The sequence below is a fragment of the Chelonoidis abingdonii genome, chromosome 23, assembly GCF_003597395.2.
Source record: "Chelonoidis abingdonii isolate Lonesome George chromosome 23, CheloAbing_2.0, whole genome shotgun sequence".
NCBI lineage: Eukaryota > Metazoa > Chordata > Testudines > Testudinidae > Chelonoidis > Chelonoidis abingdonii.
Window position 1 is genome coordinate 19129116 of NC_133791.1, and position 14908 is coordinate 19144023.

General features: G+C 53.9%; 1 protein-coding gene across 4 annotated transcripts in view; it reads right to left on the reverse strand.

The window, feature by feature from the left end:
* Positions 1-353: 353 nt before the first annotated feature.
* EPHA8 (EPH receptor A8) overlaps positions 354-14908 on the reverse strand; it is a 99396-nt gene continuing 84841 nt past the window's right edge. For 3 of the 4 annotated variants that reach the window (XM_032787637.2, XM_032787635.2, XM_032787636.2), the window contains exons 8-16: positions 13731-13798; positions 13257-13382; positions 12041-12226; positions 10413-10474; positions 9687-9896; positions 4946-5095; positions 4001-4191; positions 2867-3022; positions 354-1991 (exon numbers count right to left, since the gene is read on the reverse strand). In XM_032787637.2, coding sequence (XP_032643528.1) covers positions 1877-1991; positions 2867-3022; positions 4001-4191; positions 4946-5095; positions 9687-9896; positions 10413-10474; positions 12041-12226; positions 13257-13382; positions 13731-13798 — 1264 coding nt within the window. In that variant the 3' untranslated portion in view covers positions 354-1876. Of the gene's footprint in view, positions 1992-2866; positions 3023-4000; positions 4192-4945; positions 5096-9686; positions 9897-10412; positions 10475-12040; positions 12227-13256; positions 13383-13730; positions 13799-14908 lie in introns of those variants that run through there. The other variant, XM_032787638.2, reaches the window with a different exon arrangement.

Below are 14908 nucleotides of genomic sequence, written 5' to 3' on the forward strand. Positions count from 1 at the left end.
AGTGCCCACGACATAGTCCCAGAGTAGAATTGACATGTAGATGCCTTGGATAGAAAACTAAACTAAGCCCAGGAGGGTTCAGTTTAGCCAGGATTATTGCAGACTGGAAAATGGCTTTAACCCCTTCCCCCACATCCCACCATCCTCCAGTTTATCTGGCGCTGCTGGAAGGCGACATCGGGCCAAATCCCGCTGTCACGTGTGCTGATGTAAATCCAGGGTATCTCCACTGGAACCAACGGAGTGACTCTGGATTTCCTCTGCTGTCGCTGAGAGCAGACTCTGGCCTCGCCTGCAAATCGGCAGCGTGGGTTCCAGACACACAAGTAACAGCAGCACTGGAAGGAGCTCGCCTCCCCTGCCCCAAGGATTGGGGTCCCCCAGTGAGCTCCAGTTACATGCCCCCTTGAAGAGGCTTGGCAGCGCTGCCAGCCCCTGGGCTGGGCTTTCTGTGCTTTGAGACCATTTTTGCATGTCTAAAGTCCGATGTAGTAAAACAGCTTTGAACCCGGTAGAAAATCATATTTACAAAGGGGAGCAAGAGGCCGGTTTTCCTCTCCAGTCTGCGCCAGTCCCTCCGCTTCAAGCACGTCTCTCCTCGGGGCAGCTCGACGTGTCCAAGCACCTCAGTGCACTGGCCTGCTGCTTTCCAGGGGCACGCTCGCCAGCAGGGGGTGCAGGCAGGGAGCTGGCGCAGCTCCTGTCCGGATGGCCTGGAGAAGCCCTCACCTGCGGGGCAGGCAGGATCTGACAGCTGAGCAGAGCCTTGGGCAGGGGCATCGCAGCTTGGTGTGCTGCTGGGAGCGGTGCCGCTGGTGACTGTCTCCAGGGGAGGCTTGGCCAGGCACTGTTAGCACAGCAAGGCAGACTGGCTGCCGGCAGCCCCTGGTTGTTTTTAGGCAACGTGAGAGTTCAGTAAACCCCCCTCAGAAGACATGACAGGACCGTGAGAGGGGGTGCAGCCCCTCGTGCGGCACAAGCCTGCTGGCTCTGCTCTGTTGGGGTTTGGGGAGGAAATCTGAGCGTGTAGCCCAAAGACACATGCTCCCCCCTTGACCCTGGCCTGCCTGTGCTAGGTTCAGTGCTGGTGCATTCAGGAAGTGGTGACTTCCTAGCTGGTTCCAGGTTCTCCTTTGACAGGACTTCTCACATCTCCCTGAGCATGCGCCAGTGCTTCTGGGCCCCTCTCCAAGGAAGTCTCGTCCGCTCACAGCACCAACAGAAACTACTGCAGGAGGTTCAAGACTGTTCGGTTTTCCAGTGACTCTCTTGAGAGCAGTGGCAATGACCCTGGTAGCTTCGTGGAGGGGCCGGTCTGGAGGTCCTGGGTAGAGCAGGCACTTTGCTGTCTCTGCCATGCAATGGCGTGGGGACCTTGCAAGGCTCAGAGATCCAGCTAAGCCTCCAGGCAGTACAACAGCAGCTCAGACACAGTCAGCAGGAGCACATGGAAGAGACTTGCCCGGCTGCTCCTGCCATCGCTGTCAGTCAGTGCAACACCCTTTGCAGGACCCAGCCTGAGTGGCGCGCCCCTTGCTGGGGCAAGTCGGTAGTGCTGCCCCCTTCTATTGCACAGCGCCTAGCTAGGCCATGCTAGGAGCCCCGGCCCAGCAGGGACACAGGATGGAAAATGAAGTGGCCTGCCCTGCTCTGGAGGCTGATCCTACCCTCAGCCGGAGGAAGAAGCCAGCAGATTCAGCAATGTACCTGGAAAGCTCTTCCTCACTTTCCCTTGGGAGCGCAAATCCCAGCAAGGCAATGGAAAGCCACAGAGGCTTGAGGTTCTGGCTCGGCGCTTCTCCCGCTGGCTTTGCCTGCCACTCTGCCAGGATCAGTGCTTTTGGAACGCCAGCTGCTGGGTCTGGGGAGCTGGTGATTAAAGGTGCCGCCTGGGGACACTGGTGTTCAGCAGCTGAGACCTCATGATCTGGATGCTGCTCAGGATCTTCTTCTGGTGCCCCATGAGGGTGATCCCCAGGCTCCGGATGTCACTGTGAAAACAAAGGCAACATCAGACCCTGGCTCCCCGTGCTGCAGGCCAGGCCACGGGACTCCCTCTCTACTGGCTCAGCTGCACTCGTCTGCCAGCAGTGGAACTGCCATTGTCTGGTCCTGAGGGGCTGATGCGCTGTTCTCAGCAGTGACTGGCTATCAGTCTCCATGGCCCACCCCAGGGCCACTGCCCCCGCGCCATCCCCAGGGGGAGAGGGAGGCAGAGGGGAAATGGCTTCTGACACGCTAGGAGCAAGCAAAAGCGATGCTCTGAAATTGGAGCTGCTCACAGATCACCCAGTCAGACGGACAGACAGATGGACAGACAGCCCTGTCCACTCAGCAGCTTCTCCCATGTGCGTCCCCTCATTCTGCAATCATGTGCAATGGTCTCAGACTCGCTGAGCTTCCACTTTGCAGCCTCCCGTCCAACCCTGCTGGACACACCATCTTGTCACATACGGAGCCCCGTGCACCCACGCGCGCACACACACTGAGCCCCATGCACCCACGCGCGCACACACACTGAGCCCCATGCACCCACGCGTGCACACACACTGAGCCCCGTGCACCCACACAGGCACACACACAGATCCCCCGTGCACGTGTATTCACACAGACACAGAGCTTAGCATCACCTTGGTGCATTGGCTCAGGACTGACTCATAAAGAAGAGCACCCAGGAGAGAGGCACCAACGCCACTTCCTTCGGTATCTGCATTTTCTCCCCTCCAGGTGCTAACTAGGCCTAACACCGCTTAGCCTGTAAGATCTACAGAGCCCAAGGTAGGAGGGCAGCAGATAGCGATGGGGGTGACGAGTGGTTCCAGCACATCATGGCCTACATCAGTCACTTCTCCCCCTTCGTACTCACTCGATGTTCATCCGCATCACCATCCCCAGCGAGGAATACCCAGCCACAGCGAAGTTCTCCCGATACCGCCCCAGTTTGATGGACTCCAGCCAGTCCTCCACGGTAAAACAGCTTGTGAAATCAAAGAAGCCTCTGTCAAAGGGAGTTTGGGTGAACCTCGAAGACAAGAGAAAAGGCATAAACTTAGTGCTAAGGGGCGGATCAGCGAGTGGAGTCAAGGTACCGGAAAAGCAGCCATAGCCCAGGCTGTGCAGCAGGGGATGGCAGCCTGATGCCCCAACACCATTCTACCATTGCACAATTACTGTTCTCCACGGCTGGGGCCCTCTCTGGTCAGGCAGAGCCAAAGAGAGGGTTGCGGGAGGGGTATCCACAGTGCCAGGGCTCAGTATTGTGTATGCACTTCGGTGCCTGGGTGTATTTTGTGTGCACAACAGAGCTTTGTGTGGAGATGGGCTGTGGATGTGAATCCAACCGTGTGAAATGCAGCTGCTCCACTCACGGCTGAGCCTATTTTCTTCTCCTGGCTGGTGTTAGCCAGGCCCGTGGCCATGACCGCGCTGAAGCCGTAAGCACACTCAGGCTGGGAGGCTAGTGTGCCTCATTATGGTTATGGCCTGGACTGTGTTAGCCTTAAGCTCTAGCTTGGACGCCGGCTTTAAGTAGTTCTCTGTGCCTCTGATCCATCCGTTGTGTTGCCCATCACTGTGGCATGTCAGTGCCTGATGTGGCCGGTGCCAGCTCAGAGCCTGGGCTTGGCTCTGTCTCGGACTGTCTCACCATGGCAGTGAACCAGCTCGCTGTCCACTCTGGCTTGGCATGAGGCTCTAGACAGAGAACAGGCCATAAAGTGGCCAATGTTAGCCAATGAGAAGCCATTGTTGCCATATCTGGCAAGAGAGTCTCTCACCAATTCACCGTGGCTGTGATGCACTGGCTGGTGCTGTTGGGTGAAGAGTCTCTCTGGCTCACCATGGCTATGTGCAGAAGGTGCTGATACCACCTGCAGAGCTCTAACTGGCTCATTCTGGCTGTGGCTGGCCTTACCAGTTCCCTGTGGCTGTGCCCGGCCCTACTGGTTCCCCGTGGCTGTGCCCGGCCTTACCAGTTCCCCGTGGCTGTGCCCAGCCTTACCGGTTCACAGTGGCTGTGCACTTGAGATTCTCAGGATTGCGGATGAGCTTGTCCAGGATGCTGACGATCTGGGAGAAGCGTGGCCGCTCGCTGTGATCCTTCTGCCAGCAGTCCAGCATGAGCTGGTGCAGGGCTGTAGGGCAGCCCATGGGGGCAGGCAGGCGGTAGCCCTCCTCCACTGAGTTAATGACCTGAAAGGAAGGTTTGCTCGGGGTGAGACGCCCTGGCTCTTTGCCCCAGAGCTCTGTGAAGCCAGCCACAGACTGAAGCTGGCAAAGCAGCTGCAGGAGCAGCTCAAGCAGCGACCAATGGCCACTGGTGGTAACAGGCATCTGTTCTCCGGATGTCGCTCACTGAACACACCAGCCCTCAGGCTGCCTGGCTCTTTGCGCCAACCCCCCACACTCGTCAGCCCCCTCCCTTCCTTTGTCTCATTCATCTCAGCAACCCTCTAACATAACCCCACCTAAAGCTCATAAACGACACGCAGCGGGGTGGGGACCCCCAGTAACGGGGACCCCCAGTAACACCCAGTGGGGCGGGGACCCCCCAGTAACACCCAGCGAGGCGGGAACACCCAGTAACACACAGCAGGGCAGGGACACACACTATGCGGAAGGAAGGACTGCAAACAGATTGATATTTTCACACAGGGTATTTGACAATCCCCCCTCACGGCTCAGCTGAGCTCGGTGTTGAGGCCCCAGGTTGCTCCTCCCAGACAGCGGAAAGTCTTGAGCTCCATTCCCATGGGATTGCAAGGAGAGGCAGCACTGCCTTTTGCCCAGAGAACTACACTCTGGCTTTGGAACCCCTCCCCAGTGGCCTCCATCTCGCCGTGAGCCCTTACGACCACTCAGTTAACAGGAGGTGCCGCCCCAGCAGAGGGAGGGAGGGAACCGGCCTGATACCAGCCCAGCTGCAGGCAGGATGAAGCTCACTTACATCCCTGTTGGTCATGTTCCAGTAGGGCCGCTCCCCGTAGGCCAACACCTCCCACATGACGACACCGTAGCTCCACACGTCGCTGGCTGAGGAGAACGTGCGATACGCGATGGCCTCGGGGGCCGTCCAGCGGATGGGGATCTTCCCCCCCTGAAACACAGAACACAGGGTAACCACCCAGACAGGCTCCACCCAGGACAAAGAGCTGGCACCTGGGCAGCAAGGCCATTCAGCAGTTATCGCGGAGAGCCAGAGTTGGCCTCACTGCTCCAGAGCAGGAGCTGGGGTCAGGCACACATGGGGAATGTCCACTCGCATCAGCCTGGAGCATGCCATTGGCATCTTCATGACTGTCAGCATGCCAGTCTGTTAGAGAGACCTGCCGTCTCTGAATCCTTTGTGCTTTCAAACACCATGGAGTCTCTTGGGTCTCCCAGCAAAAAGCTCCCAGGTCTGATCTTGCTTAGCCTAGTTCCCTGAGGCAAGGCTCTCCGTTGTTTGAGACCAAAGAGGCCCCAAGTCCTGTCGGTGCTGAGGGTCCAACCCACAGCCACTGGGTACCACCCAGCGTCAGCCCTAAGAACCAATGGACCCCAGGCGGGGCCTTTCCCAGCGCTGTAAGACTGAGCCTAGAACAGGCAGTTTCCCACCCACGCCCTAAGAACACCCCCCAGCTTTCTGGGTCGGTGACTGGCACCAGCAGCACTGGTCTCCCTCCCTTCCCTCGCTGGGCCGAGGAGCTCACTAACTGGGAAGGGCATGCGATTCCTCCTCCCTCCCGTGAATTGTTAGTAGCTCCGTTCTCTCCTGGGCCTTGTCTATACTGGCAAAGTGGGACCCATAATTCACCACCGATAGCAACAGCAGGCGCTCTAGTGTAGGCAGGGCTCAGGCATTTCCACCACCGTATCAGCTATGCCAGCTCAGAACAGGGTTAGACAGAAGACATGCTGAGCCCTAGCCTGGCTGCGTGGGCGCACTCCCAGGCCGAGTGATGAGTCCTGGCTTTGCCAGTGCAGATGCAGCCCTGCCATACTATCACGGGTAACTCTGGAGCAGTTAGCAATGGCAGCATGAGAACACAGGGTTGGCTCCTAACACTAGACTCTAGGCAGGCGCTGGTGCTGAGGCCACGTCTATACGACGCGCCATTTCGGCGCGTTAAAATCGAAAGCTCAGAGTTCGATATATCGCGTCTCGTCTAGACGGGGATATATCGAACCCAGAGCGCGCTTACATCGATTCCGGAACTCCACCAAAACAAACGGAGTTCCGGATTCGACATGGCGAGCCGCGCACATCGATTCGGCGCGGTGAAGACGGGTGAGTAACTCGATTTTAGATATTCGATTTCAGCTACGCTATTCTCATAGCTGAAATTGCGTATCTAAAATCGATTTTCACGCGTCGTGTAGATGGGGCCTGATTAAATGTGTTCATTTCAGATATGACCTGATCCCAACCTTGGTAAAGGGGATGAATTTTAAATACCATTTCTTGCCCCTGCATCGGGCTCAAGACCGGACGTGCACCCATCACTAGCACCCGCTGAAGCAAAGGTGAATGGAGTGTGTCTGCCCCAGACATCTGGAAACCCTCAGCTAGTGACTCACTCAGTGGCAAATGCCCATGTTGGGTAAAGTTGTCCTAGTCTACCCTAGAGTGTCCCTGATATATTCAAAGCAAGGGCACTCTAGGGGCAGGGAGTAGATCTGGAAACTGGAGCAGGATTGACAAGGGCCAATGACCAGCTCAGGGCTTGTGTCATGTGACACATCCCAGCCCTGCTGGGATAATCTTGTTGTGTCACCAAGGCCGAGTACTGAGAGTTTTGCTTGCATGCAGGACTGAACCTGAAAGCACCGAGAATTTAGCCTGGCTGCTGGAAGGCCTCCGCCCGCAGGTGTCCCAGAGAGCTGGCTATAAGGAAGACAATAAAGCAGAGAGTGGGCTCATGTTTAGACTCCTGAAAGCCTAGACTCTGGGCCTCTTCTCCCTACCGCTCACTGAGGAACGAAGCCTCTGCCCAGAAGGTGTCTGGTGTGGTGCTGCAGGGTGTCCCGCACGCAAGCCCAGCAGGGAGAACAAGCCCAGAAATTATTAGACGCTGGAGGACGCATGTTTATCCCGGGGAAAGGAGGAGCCAAACACAGAGATCCTTGGCTTCTTGCTCTCCCTCTTACTTCCCCGTTGGGTGGCTTTAGGCAAGATGTGAAAGCCCAGAAACACACACACACGATCTACGTTAATAGAACGCTGTTTAGATTGCAAAGTCGAGCACTCAAAGGTTAAGAAATGTCAGCATTACAGTTACACACGTGGCGTTAATTCTCCAGCTTTGTGTGTCCATCCTGTGCAGCGAATGAGGATACAGTATGTGACCATGTTCCTTGACCAACACTTCAGGGACTGGAGCAGGAAACCCTCCAGAGCTGAAAGCATGAACTAAATGGTTAGCATTTGTAAAGAAGAGCTGTAACAGCCCCATGCCCCATGCGGAGCAGGTGCAGAAGGGGACACATGACACAGACTGGCACTGACCAGTGGGTTACATATGGAAACAGGGATCAAAGTGATGTTGTGCAGGCAACTGTAAGTTTGACATTTCCTAATTTTTGCGTGCTTGACTTTGTAACCTAAATCAGTGGCTCTTAACCCTTGCAGATAACTGTACCCCATCAGGAGTCTGATTTGTCTTGCGTACCCCCAAGTATCGCCTTGCTTAAAAACAACTTGCTTACAAAATCAGACACAAAAATACGAGTCACAGCACACTGGTACTGAAAAATTCCTACTTTCTCATTTTTACTATTTAATTATAAAATAAATCAATTGGCATATAACTAGTGTACTTACATTTCGGTGTATAGCATATACAGCAATCCAAACAAGTCGTACTGATTTCGCTAGTGCTTTTTATGTAGCCTGTTGTAAACCTAGGCAAATATCTAGATGAGCTGATGTGCCCCCTGGAAGATCTCTGCGAACACCCAAGGGTACGTGTGCTCCTGGTTGAGAACCACTGATCTAAATTATCTTTGTTGTAGCTGTGTTGGCCCCAGGATATTAGAGAGACAAGGTAATTGACCTGTATTGGTCCAATAAAAGACATTACCTCACCCACCTTGTCTCTCTAATCCAGGGATGGGCAACCTTTGGGACATGGCCCATCAGGGAAAGCCGCTGGTGGGCCGGGATGGTTTGTTTATTGGCAGCGTCCGCAGGTTCGGCCGAGGGAAGTGCCCGTTGGCTGCGGTTCACTGTTCCAGGCCTATGGGGGCTGTGGGAAGTGGCGTGGGCTGAAGGATGTGCTGGCTGCCGCTTCCCGCAGCCCCCATTGGCCTGGAACAGCGACCCATGGCCAGTGGGAGGTGCACTCAGCCAAACCTGCGGATGCTGCAGGTAAACAAACTGTCCCGGCCCACCCGCGGCTTTCCCTGACAGGCTGCATGCCAAAGGTTGCTGATCCCTGCTCTAATCTAATGTATGTTCCTTTAACATAGTTCTTGTTTGTAATTTCAAGATTTTCTTTAAAAGAAAAACCAAATCCTGTGATGTATAATTGTGTCAACCCAGCCATCCCATCATGCAGCACCAGCAGGATTTGAACCCTGAACTTTCATCGTTACTGTAACACATAAAGACCACATTACCCACTGTACCTGCTATATGAAGAGAAGGCTGCAAGCTCAGAGGGGAATGGGTGGGCTCTCTCCCGACTCCCATGCCAAGAACCGATAGGCTCCTGCCCCATGTGGTGCCCCTAGAGTGGGGGATGGGCTTCTACCCCATGTGCCAGGTCAGGGAAGGAGTGTGGTCAGGGTGGGAGCCTTGTCCAGCTCTCGTCCTCATTCCCAGCACTCCTGCTGCTCTGGTGGAAGCTGGGGCTTGTCCTTGGAACATTTGTGCTGAGTTACTATTCTGGCAAGCTGAGTCACGCAGGCTGAGAACGGAAATGGTGATTTTTACGTTTCTATCTGAGCCAAACCTCAACAGAATTTCATGGAACAAGCAAAAGGCACATCTCTAGCTCCGGTGCTTTGCCCCAGCAGAATGTCAAAGGCCTGCAACATATAATGGAGGGGTAAGGGTGCCTCATAAAAAGGTCACAAGAATCTTCTATACCAGAAATGTTAGCTTACCTAAATCTGGGGGTCACTGCTAGCTCTTCCTAAAACAAGAAATCCTTTGCTCCAGCCAGCAATGGGACTCGATAACTTTAAACAATTTTTAAACTACTGAACCAATCTACTTCAAACTCAACTTGTTCTGTTGATCTCACTGAGATTAAAACATCAGGCCAAGCCTGAGACTGTATGTACGTAACAGTGTGGCAGCATTTGTGTGAAACTCCCTGAGACAGATGAGCTGTTACCTCTCCCGTTACACAGGAGATGGGAGGAAAGAGGAGACAGGGTATGAAGAGGGTGATTTGGGATTCTGCATGGTGTGTGGACTGTAATTGAGAGCAGGCTAGGAAAGGTGCCAGCTTACACTGTGCTGTAACTCTCTCCACATTCAGCTGTATAAGAAACGAGTTTGTGTTATATGAATTGTCAGACCATTTATAATGGTCTAAGGAGCCCCATATTTCATGGCACCAGCACAAGAGGGTGGAGCTAAGGCTGAGCTTCATGCCTTGGCTTCAGGCTGTGATTTCTCTCCCTGAAGGTTGCGTGGAATGCCTGCTGTTCTTTATGACTCAGCACAGAGAAAGAGGCAGGGAAAGCACAGAATGTACCGTGGTGGTATACGCAGCATACGGATCATCCTCAAGGATTCTCGACAGGCCGAAGTCAGACACCTTGCAGACCAAGTTGCTGTTAACAAGAACGTTACGGGCAGCCAGGTCCCGGTGCACGTAGCCCAAATCAGAGAGGTATCTCATGCCAGCACCAATGCCCCTCAGCATGCCCACCAGCTGGATGATGGTGAACTGCCCATCATGTTTCTGGAGAGAAAACAACCCTGACATTATTCCTGGCCTCTCGCTGGGCACCTGACAAACACTGATTCTGCATGGTGACTTGGACCTCTGTGACCCGTAGGGCCAGACCCCTGTCCCCATTAAGCTACACTCAGCTCACCTGTTGCAATCTGTAATGCCCCCACACTCGGGCTCCAAACTCAGACACCTCTTCGAGCAAGTCTGGCCAGGCCCGAGGAAATGAAGGACAGTTTGTACTCCTGTCACCTCCAACCTCCAACCCTCCACTCTTCCCACTGCATAGGCCTGGCAGATGCTCCTGTGCACCAGCAGCAGGAGTCTGCCTCTCACACTAGGATGCTCTGCGTGAGACTGAGTGCAGATGCCTTGGAGCTAGTGTTCCCTCAGCGCCTGCAGCTTTTACTCAGCGGTCACAGTGGTCATGAGGCCGCAGAGTGTGGATCAGCCTGTTCTTCTCCCTCATCAGCCACTCAGCCCTCAAGAATGTGCAATGAATAAAAATTCAGAGGAGCTGATTACCCGGAGAAAGGAATCTAGTGAGCCGTTCTCCATGTATTCGGTTACAATCATTACCAATTTGCCTGTAGGAGACAAGAGAGGTCAAGTTAATAGAGAAGTCACCTTCCTCTGGGAGCCCTGGTACCTGCCTGGTGCAGGGAGGGAAGCAAATCCAGGGCCACAGGGACAATCAAGGTGTCCCACAGCCCTGCAAAGAGCTGGTGAGGTCCCATCCTGGTGCTGTGTGTGAACCATGCCAGCGTGTGCATATAGAACTAACACAGCCTGCTCACACTGACACAGCCTGCTCGCACTAACACAGCCTACTCATACGCACATGTCCTACTTGCACTAACACAGCCTACTCACACTCATGCATCCACCTTGCACTCATGCATCCTACTCACACTCTCTGTACAAGCGCCATTGTTGTTGCTAAGTCAGTTTCATTGTTTAAATGAAATTTGCATCCCATTACCATAACGCTTTGCATTTCAATGTGCCTTTTAAAACTATAACTTCACATTACAATTCAATACGATGCTGCCTTTAAAATGAATGCTAATGGGTAGTGCTTCTCCGAATCCAATAACCCTGATCTCTGGCGTTGGGGTGCAGAGTGGAGTGGGGTGAGGGGAGCCACTACATGTGATGTTACAAAGTACCCTGTCAGGTGTCCCATTTCACCTCCCTCAAATGAATGTTGGAAAAGCCCCAAGCAGCAGCATTCTCCTATCAGGGGTCTGAGCTGTGGCCAGGAATAAATCCTTCATTTCTCTAATGACATTAGAAAGGAAAGGAGAAAAGCAGCAGTCCTGCAAGTCACAAGCTGTCTGCCTTTCAAGATGCTAATCAGGAATGTCAAAAGGCGAGAACACTGCTGGGCTGAGGAGCTGGCTCGTAGACTCTAGAGCCTGAAGCTAGCAGCAAAGACCCTGGCTCATGGTAGGACTTCATTCTGAGCCTGCTGGCCCGTAGCAATCCAAAGGCACTTTACTGCCAGCTCCCAGGAATTTGGTGCTGTATGTGAAAATGAAGCCCTCAGAGCAGGCAGAGTGAGGGCAGTGTCAGGGCAAGCTTCGCCCACGCACTGCCACCTGCCTGTGCCCACCCAGCCCTTCAGCAGGGGCCCCATAGGAACATGATCCTCTGATAGGCCTGCCTAGCAGCTCTCTCTCTGATGTGGCACCTGCCTGTTGGGAACCGTGGGAGCTCCCACCCATGAGATGTTTACCCCCATGTTTTGGACACATTTCCTATTGGCCATCTGTGCCCCATCTCCTTAAATTCCCTCTGTAGTTCCCACTGGATACAGAAGCCTCCATTCCGGTCCAACACACTTCAGTAGCATTGCAATAGTCAGTGACACAGCTGCCACATTCCACCCCAAAGGCGGCTGCATTTGGGTTTGTTATATTGGGGATCCCTGGGGATGAAAGGGGTTAGCAAAGTGAAAGGCCTCCATTAGTGAGATTATACGTTGTGCAGCAGCTGGCCGGCCTCTCGGTTGTAGAGGGTCTCTGCCAGATTTGGGAGAGGAAAGCACTTCCTGAGGGCTCTGGCTGTGAGATCAGCTTCCTCTTTGTCCCTATGGTCCCTGCACTGACTATGTGACTGCCCTCTCTAATCCGTTGCACCCAGAAACGTACTCCTGGCGACTATGCCCTCCAGGTGGATAATGTTGGGGTGGTCGAACTGCGCCATGATGCTGGCCTCGCTCAGGAAGTCCCGTCTCTGCTTCTCCGTGTAACCTGCTTTCAAAGCCTTGATGGCCACGGGAAGCTCCCTCTTCCCTGGCACTTTCAGGTGGCCATAACACACCTCCCCAGATTCTCCTGCAAAGCAAGAAAAGACAAGGGAAAGGGCTTAGCTTCTCAATTCACTGCAGCCTCCTGGCACCCTACCAAATCCGCACTCCTTCTGCCACCAGGCTAAACACACGTCCAGAGCCAGCAACTAGGGGCCTGTTTTCTAGAGCCAACAGGAAGGCTGCAGCATGGTCCCGTGCTTGGGGAGTCAGGACTCCTGGGTTCTGTTTCCTACCACTGACTCACCGTAAGGAATCATTGCCTGGCTTGGTGCCTCAGAGGCATAAAGACTCTCACCCACCTTTGTGCTGGCATAGCAATGATGAGGTGTGCTAAGCACGTCCTATGATGGGATTTCCAACTTCCCTCACAACAACGTGGATACAAAGCCAGGTGAAAAGCAAGAGCAGGGCTGGTTAGTGAGAATTCCCAGCACCTCCCGGGCAGCTCTGAGCCTGCACATCCTGGCTGGTTCTGTGCAATTGCCAAGCAGGAAGGCACTCAGACTTTGTGCACCATTGGCCTACCATGGGTGTCACCAGTAGCTGACAGCTCGCTCGCCCGCCCTCTCTCTTGTGTGCTTGCCTTCCAAGCCCCTATTCTCAGCTGATATCACTTTTCAGAAAAAAAAAATCAACATTTTTGCTGAAATGGCTCAAGTGTTTTCTCAGCCCAGACATGAACTTTGGGGGTGAAATTCAAGGTAGCAACAGAGGAGATACTTGTGCCTGGACAGCCAGACCTTCAGATGGCGCAAGTCAGTGTCGTTCCATTGGCTGCAGCTGAGCTACAACGATTAACACCAGCTGAGCATCTGGCTCCGGACGGTTCACTTCATATGTTAAAAAATTCTGCACGTGCTTTTTGTGCTCAAAAAGCTACAGAATGGCTCAAACCCTCACTGAGGATCATCATAACACTCAGCACGAGCTGTATTTATTTAGCCCCTCGCGTCTCCAGAGTACTGCACAAACATTAGCACCATAGCGCTGGGGGAAGAAATGGGTTTCTGAAGGAAGTTCAAAGGGTGTGAAATGCACAAAGCCAGGGCACTCACCGGATCCAATGACTTTCTCAATTTTAATCCTGGACGCCTCTATCTCTCGTGTGAACTCGTGCACGGCTTGGCAGGGGTCCTCGTACGTGTGAGGGTCCACGTAGAACTTTGACGTGGGGAACTTCACTGTTAGAGTTCAGCGGGGAAAGAAAAAGTGAGATCATTCCAACAGCAAACAGCAATGCCCTCTGGGAGCCGGAGAGGCAGCAGGAATCCAGACCCCAAAAGCAGTGATTCAGACTCCTTAGGGCCACATACAGCGGAGAGATACCCCAGTGGGGGCTTGCTCTCTGGCACCCAACTCCAGGGAAGCTAAATTTCCCCTTCAGAACACAGACCTCTCCAGACCACCCCAAGGGCCCAGATACCCAGAGGGACAAGGAAAATCACCTGAGACCAAGAGTAGCTGGCCCAGAACAGCCTCTGCTAGGAGGCAGAGAACAGCTCACCCCAGACACATCTCCATGTACTTACCCTGGCCATTCTGATAGTGCATCTTCTCCTCATCTGAGTCCTGGAAAGCCTTGCTGTAACCACAGTGCCTGCCATGGAGACACAAGAGGCAGAGGAAAGACTCCTGACACAGCAGCTCTGCCTTCCATCTCACACACACGCAGCCGTGGGTTACCGGGAAGTGAGCAAGGCGCAGTACCAGAGATTCACTCAGAACCTGAGCTGGAGCTGACAGCAGGGCACAGAACAGCTGCACTGCGGATCTTCACCCCCACCTCCAGCTTTCGATTTGCCCAGACCAGGATATCTTGTGTACCAGGTCCACGGTTCAACAGCAACCAGCTCAGAGAATACCAGCCCATCCAGCCCACGTCTCACAATGATCATCTGCTCTTCCTGGCTCTGGGTTTGTCCACTGCACGTGACCTGTAGTCTGGCAGCCCCTCTGGTCAGCCTTGCTTTAGGGTCCAGATAAGGTGTTTTTGTGGCTTCTGTATCTCCAGACCGCATGTTACACGAACCTGCCTAATGACACTGTCACTGCTGAGCATTTTGAAATACCGAGGTTTCATCCCACCCTCGCCAGCCCCCCCCCAATCAGCAGGAGTTCACATGATTTGGAGCAGACAAAATCAAAGCTTAAGAGTCCTAATGTATGAAATCCATGTATTTAACATTTGCAATCTCAATCAATAACAACACATATTTGACTAATGGGGCACACGAGGCAAAGGGCTGGGGGTACAGCATAGACCTTAATTGTCATTTGAGACAGTGACCACTTTTTATTATGTGAAAAGTATTCAACAGACCATAAATGTATCTCAGGTGTCAGCAACCGATGGCACGTGTGCCAAAGATGGCACGCGAGCCGATTTTTAATGGCGCACTGGAGCCTGCCGGGACTCCAATGTGCCATTAAAAATCCTGCCGATGCAGCAAGCTGCAGGGTCTGTGCTCCCTGGCCGGAGCACTGACCAAGCGCAGCAGGCCGCCAGCCCCTTCCCCTGAAGCCCTGCCGCCGCACGCGCAGCGCTCTGGGAGCCGGGGCTGCGTGCTCCCGCGGGGCAGCGTTTGGCTCCGTGGGGAGGGAAAACCACTCCCTGCTCATCCAGATCCCTGCCCCCACGTGCGCAGTGCTCTGAGGGGCGGGGTGGGGCTGCGCACGTGTGGCAGCGATAAAACTCCGGATGAGTGGG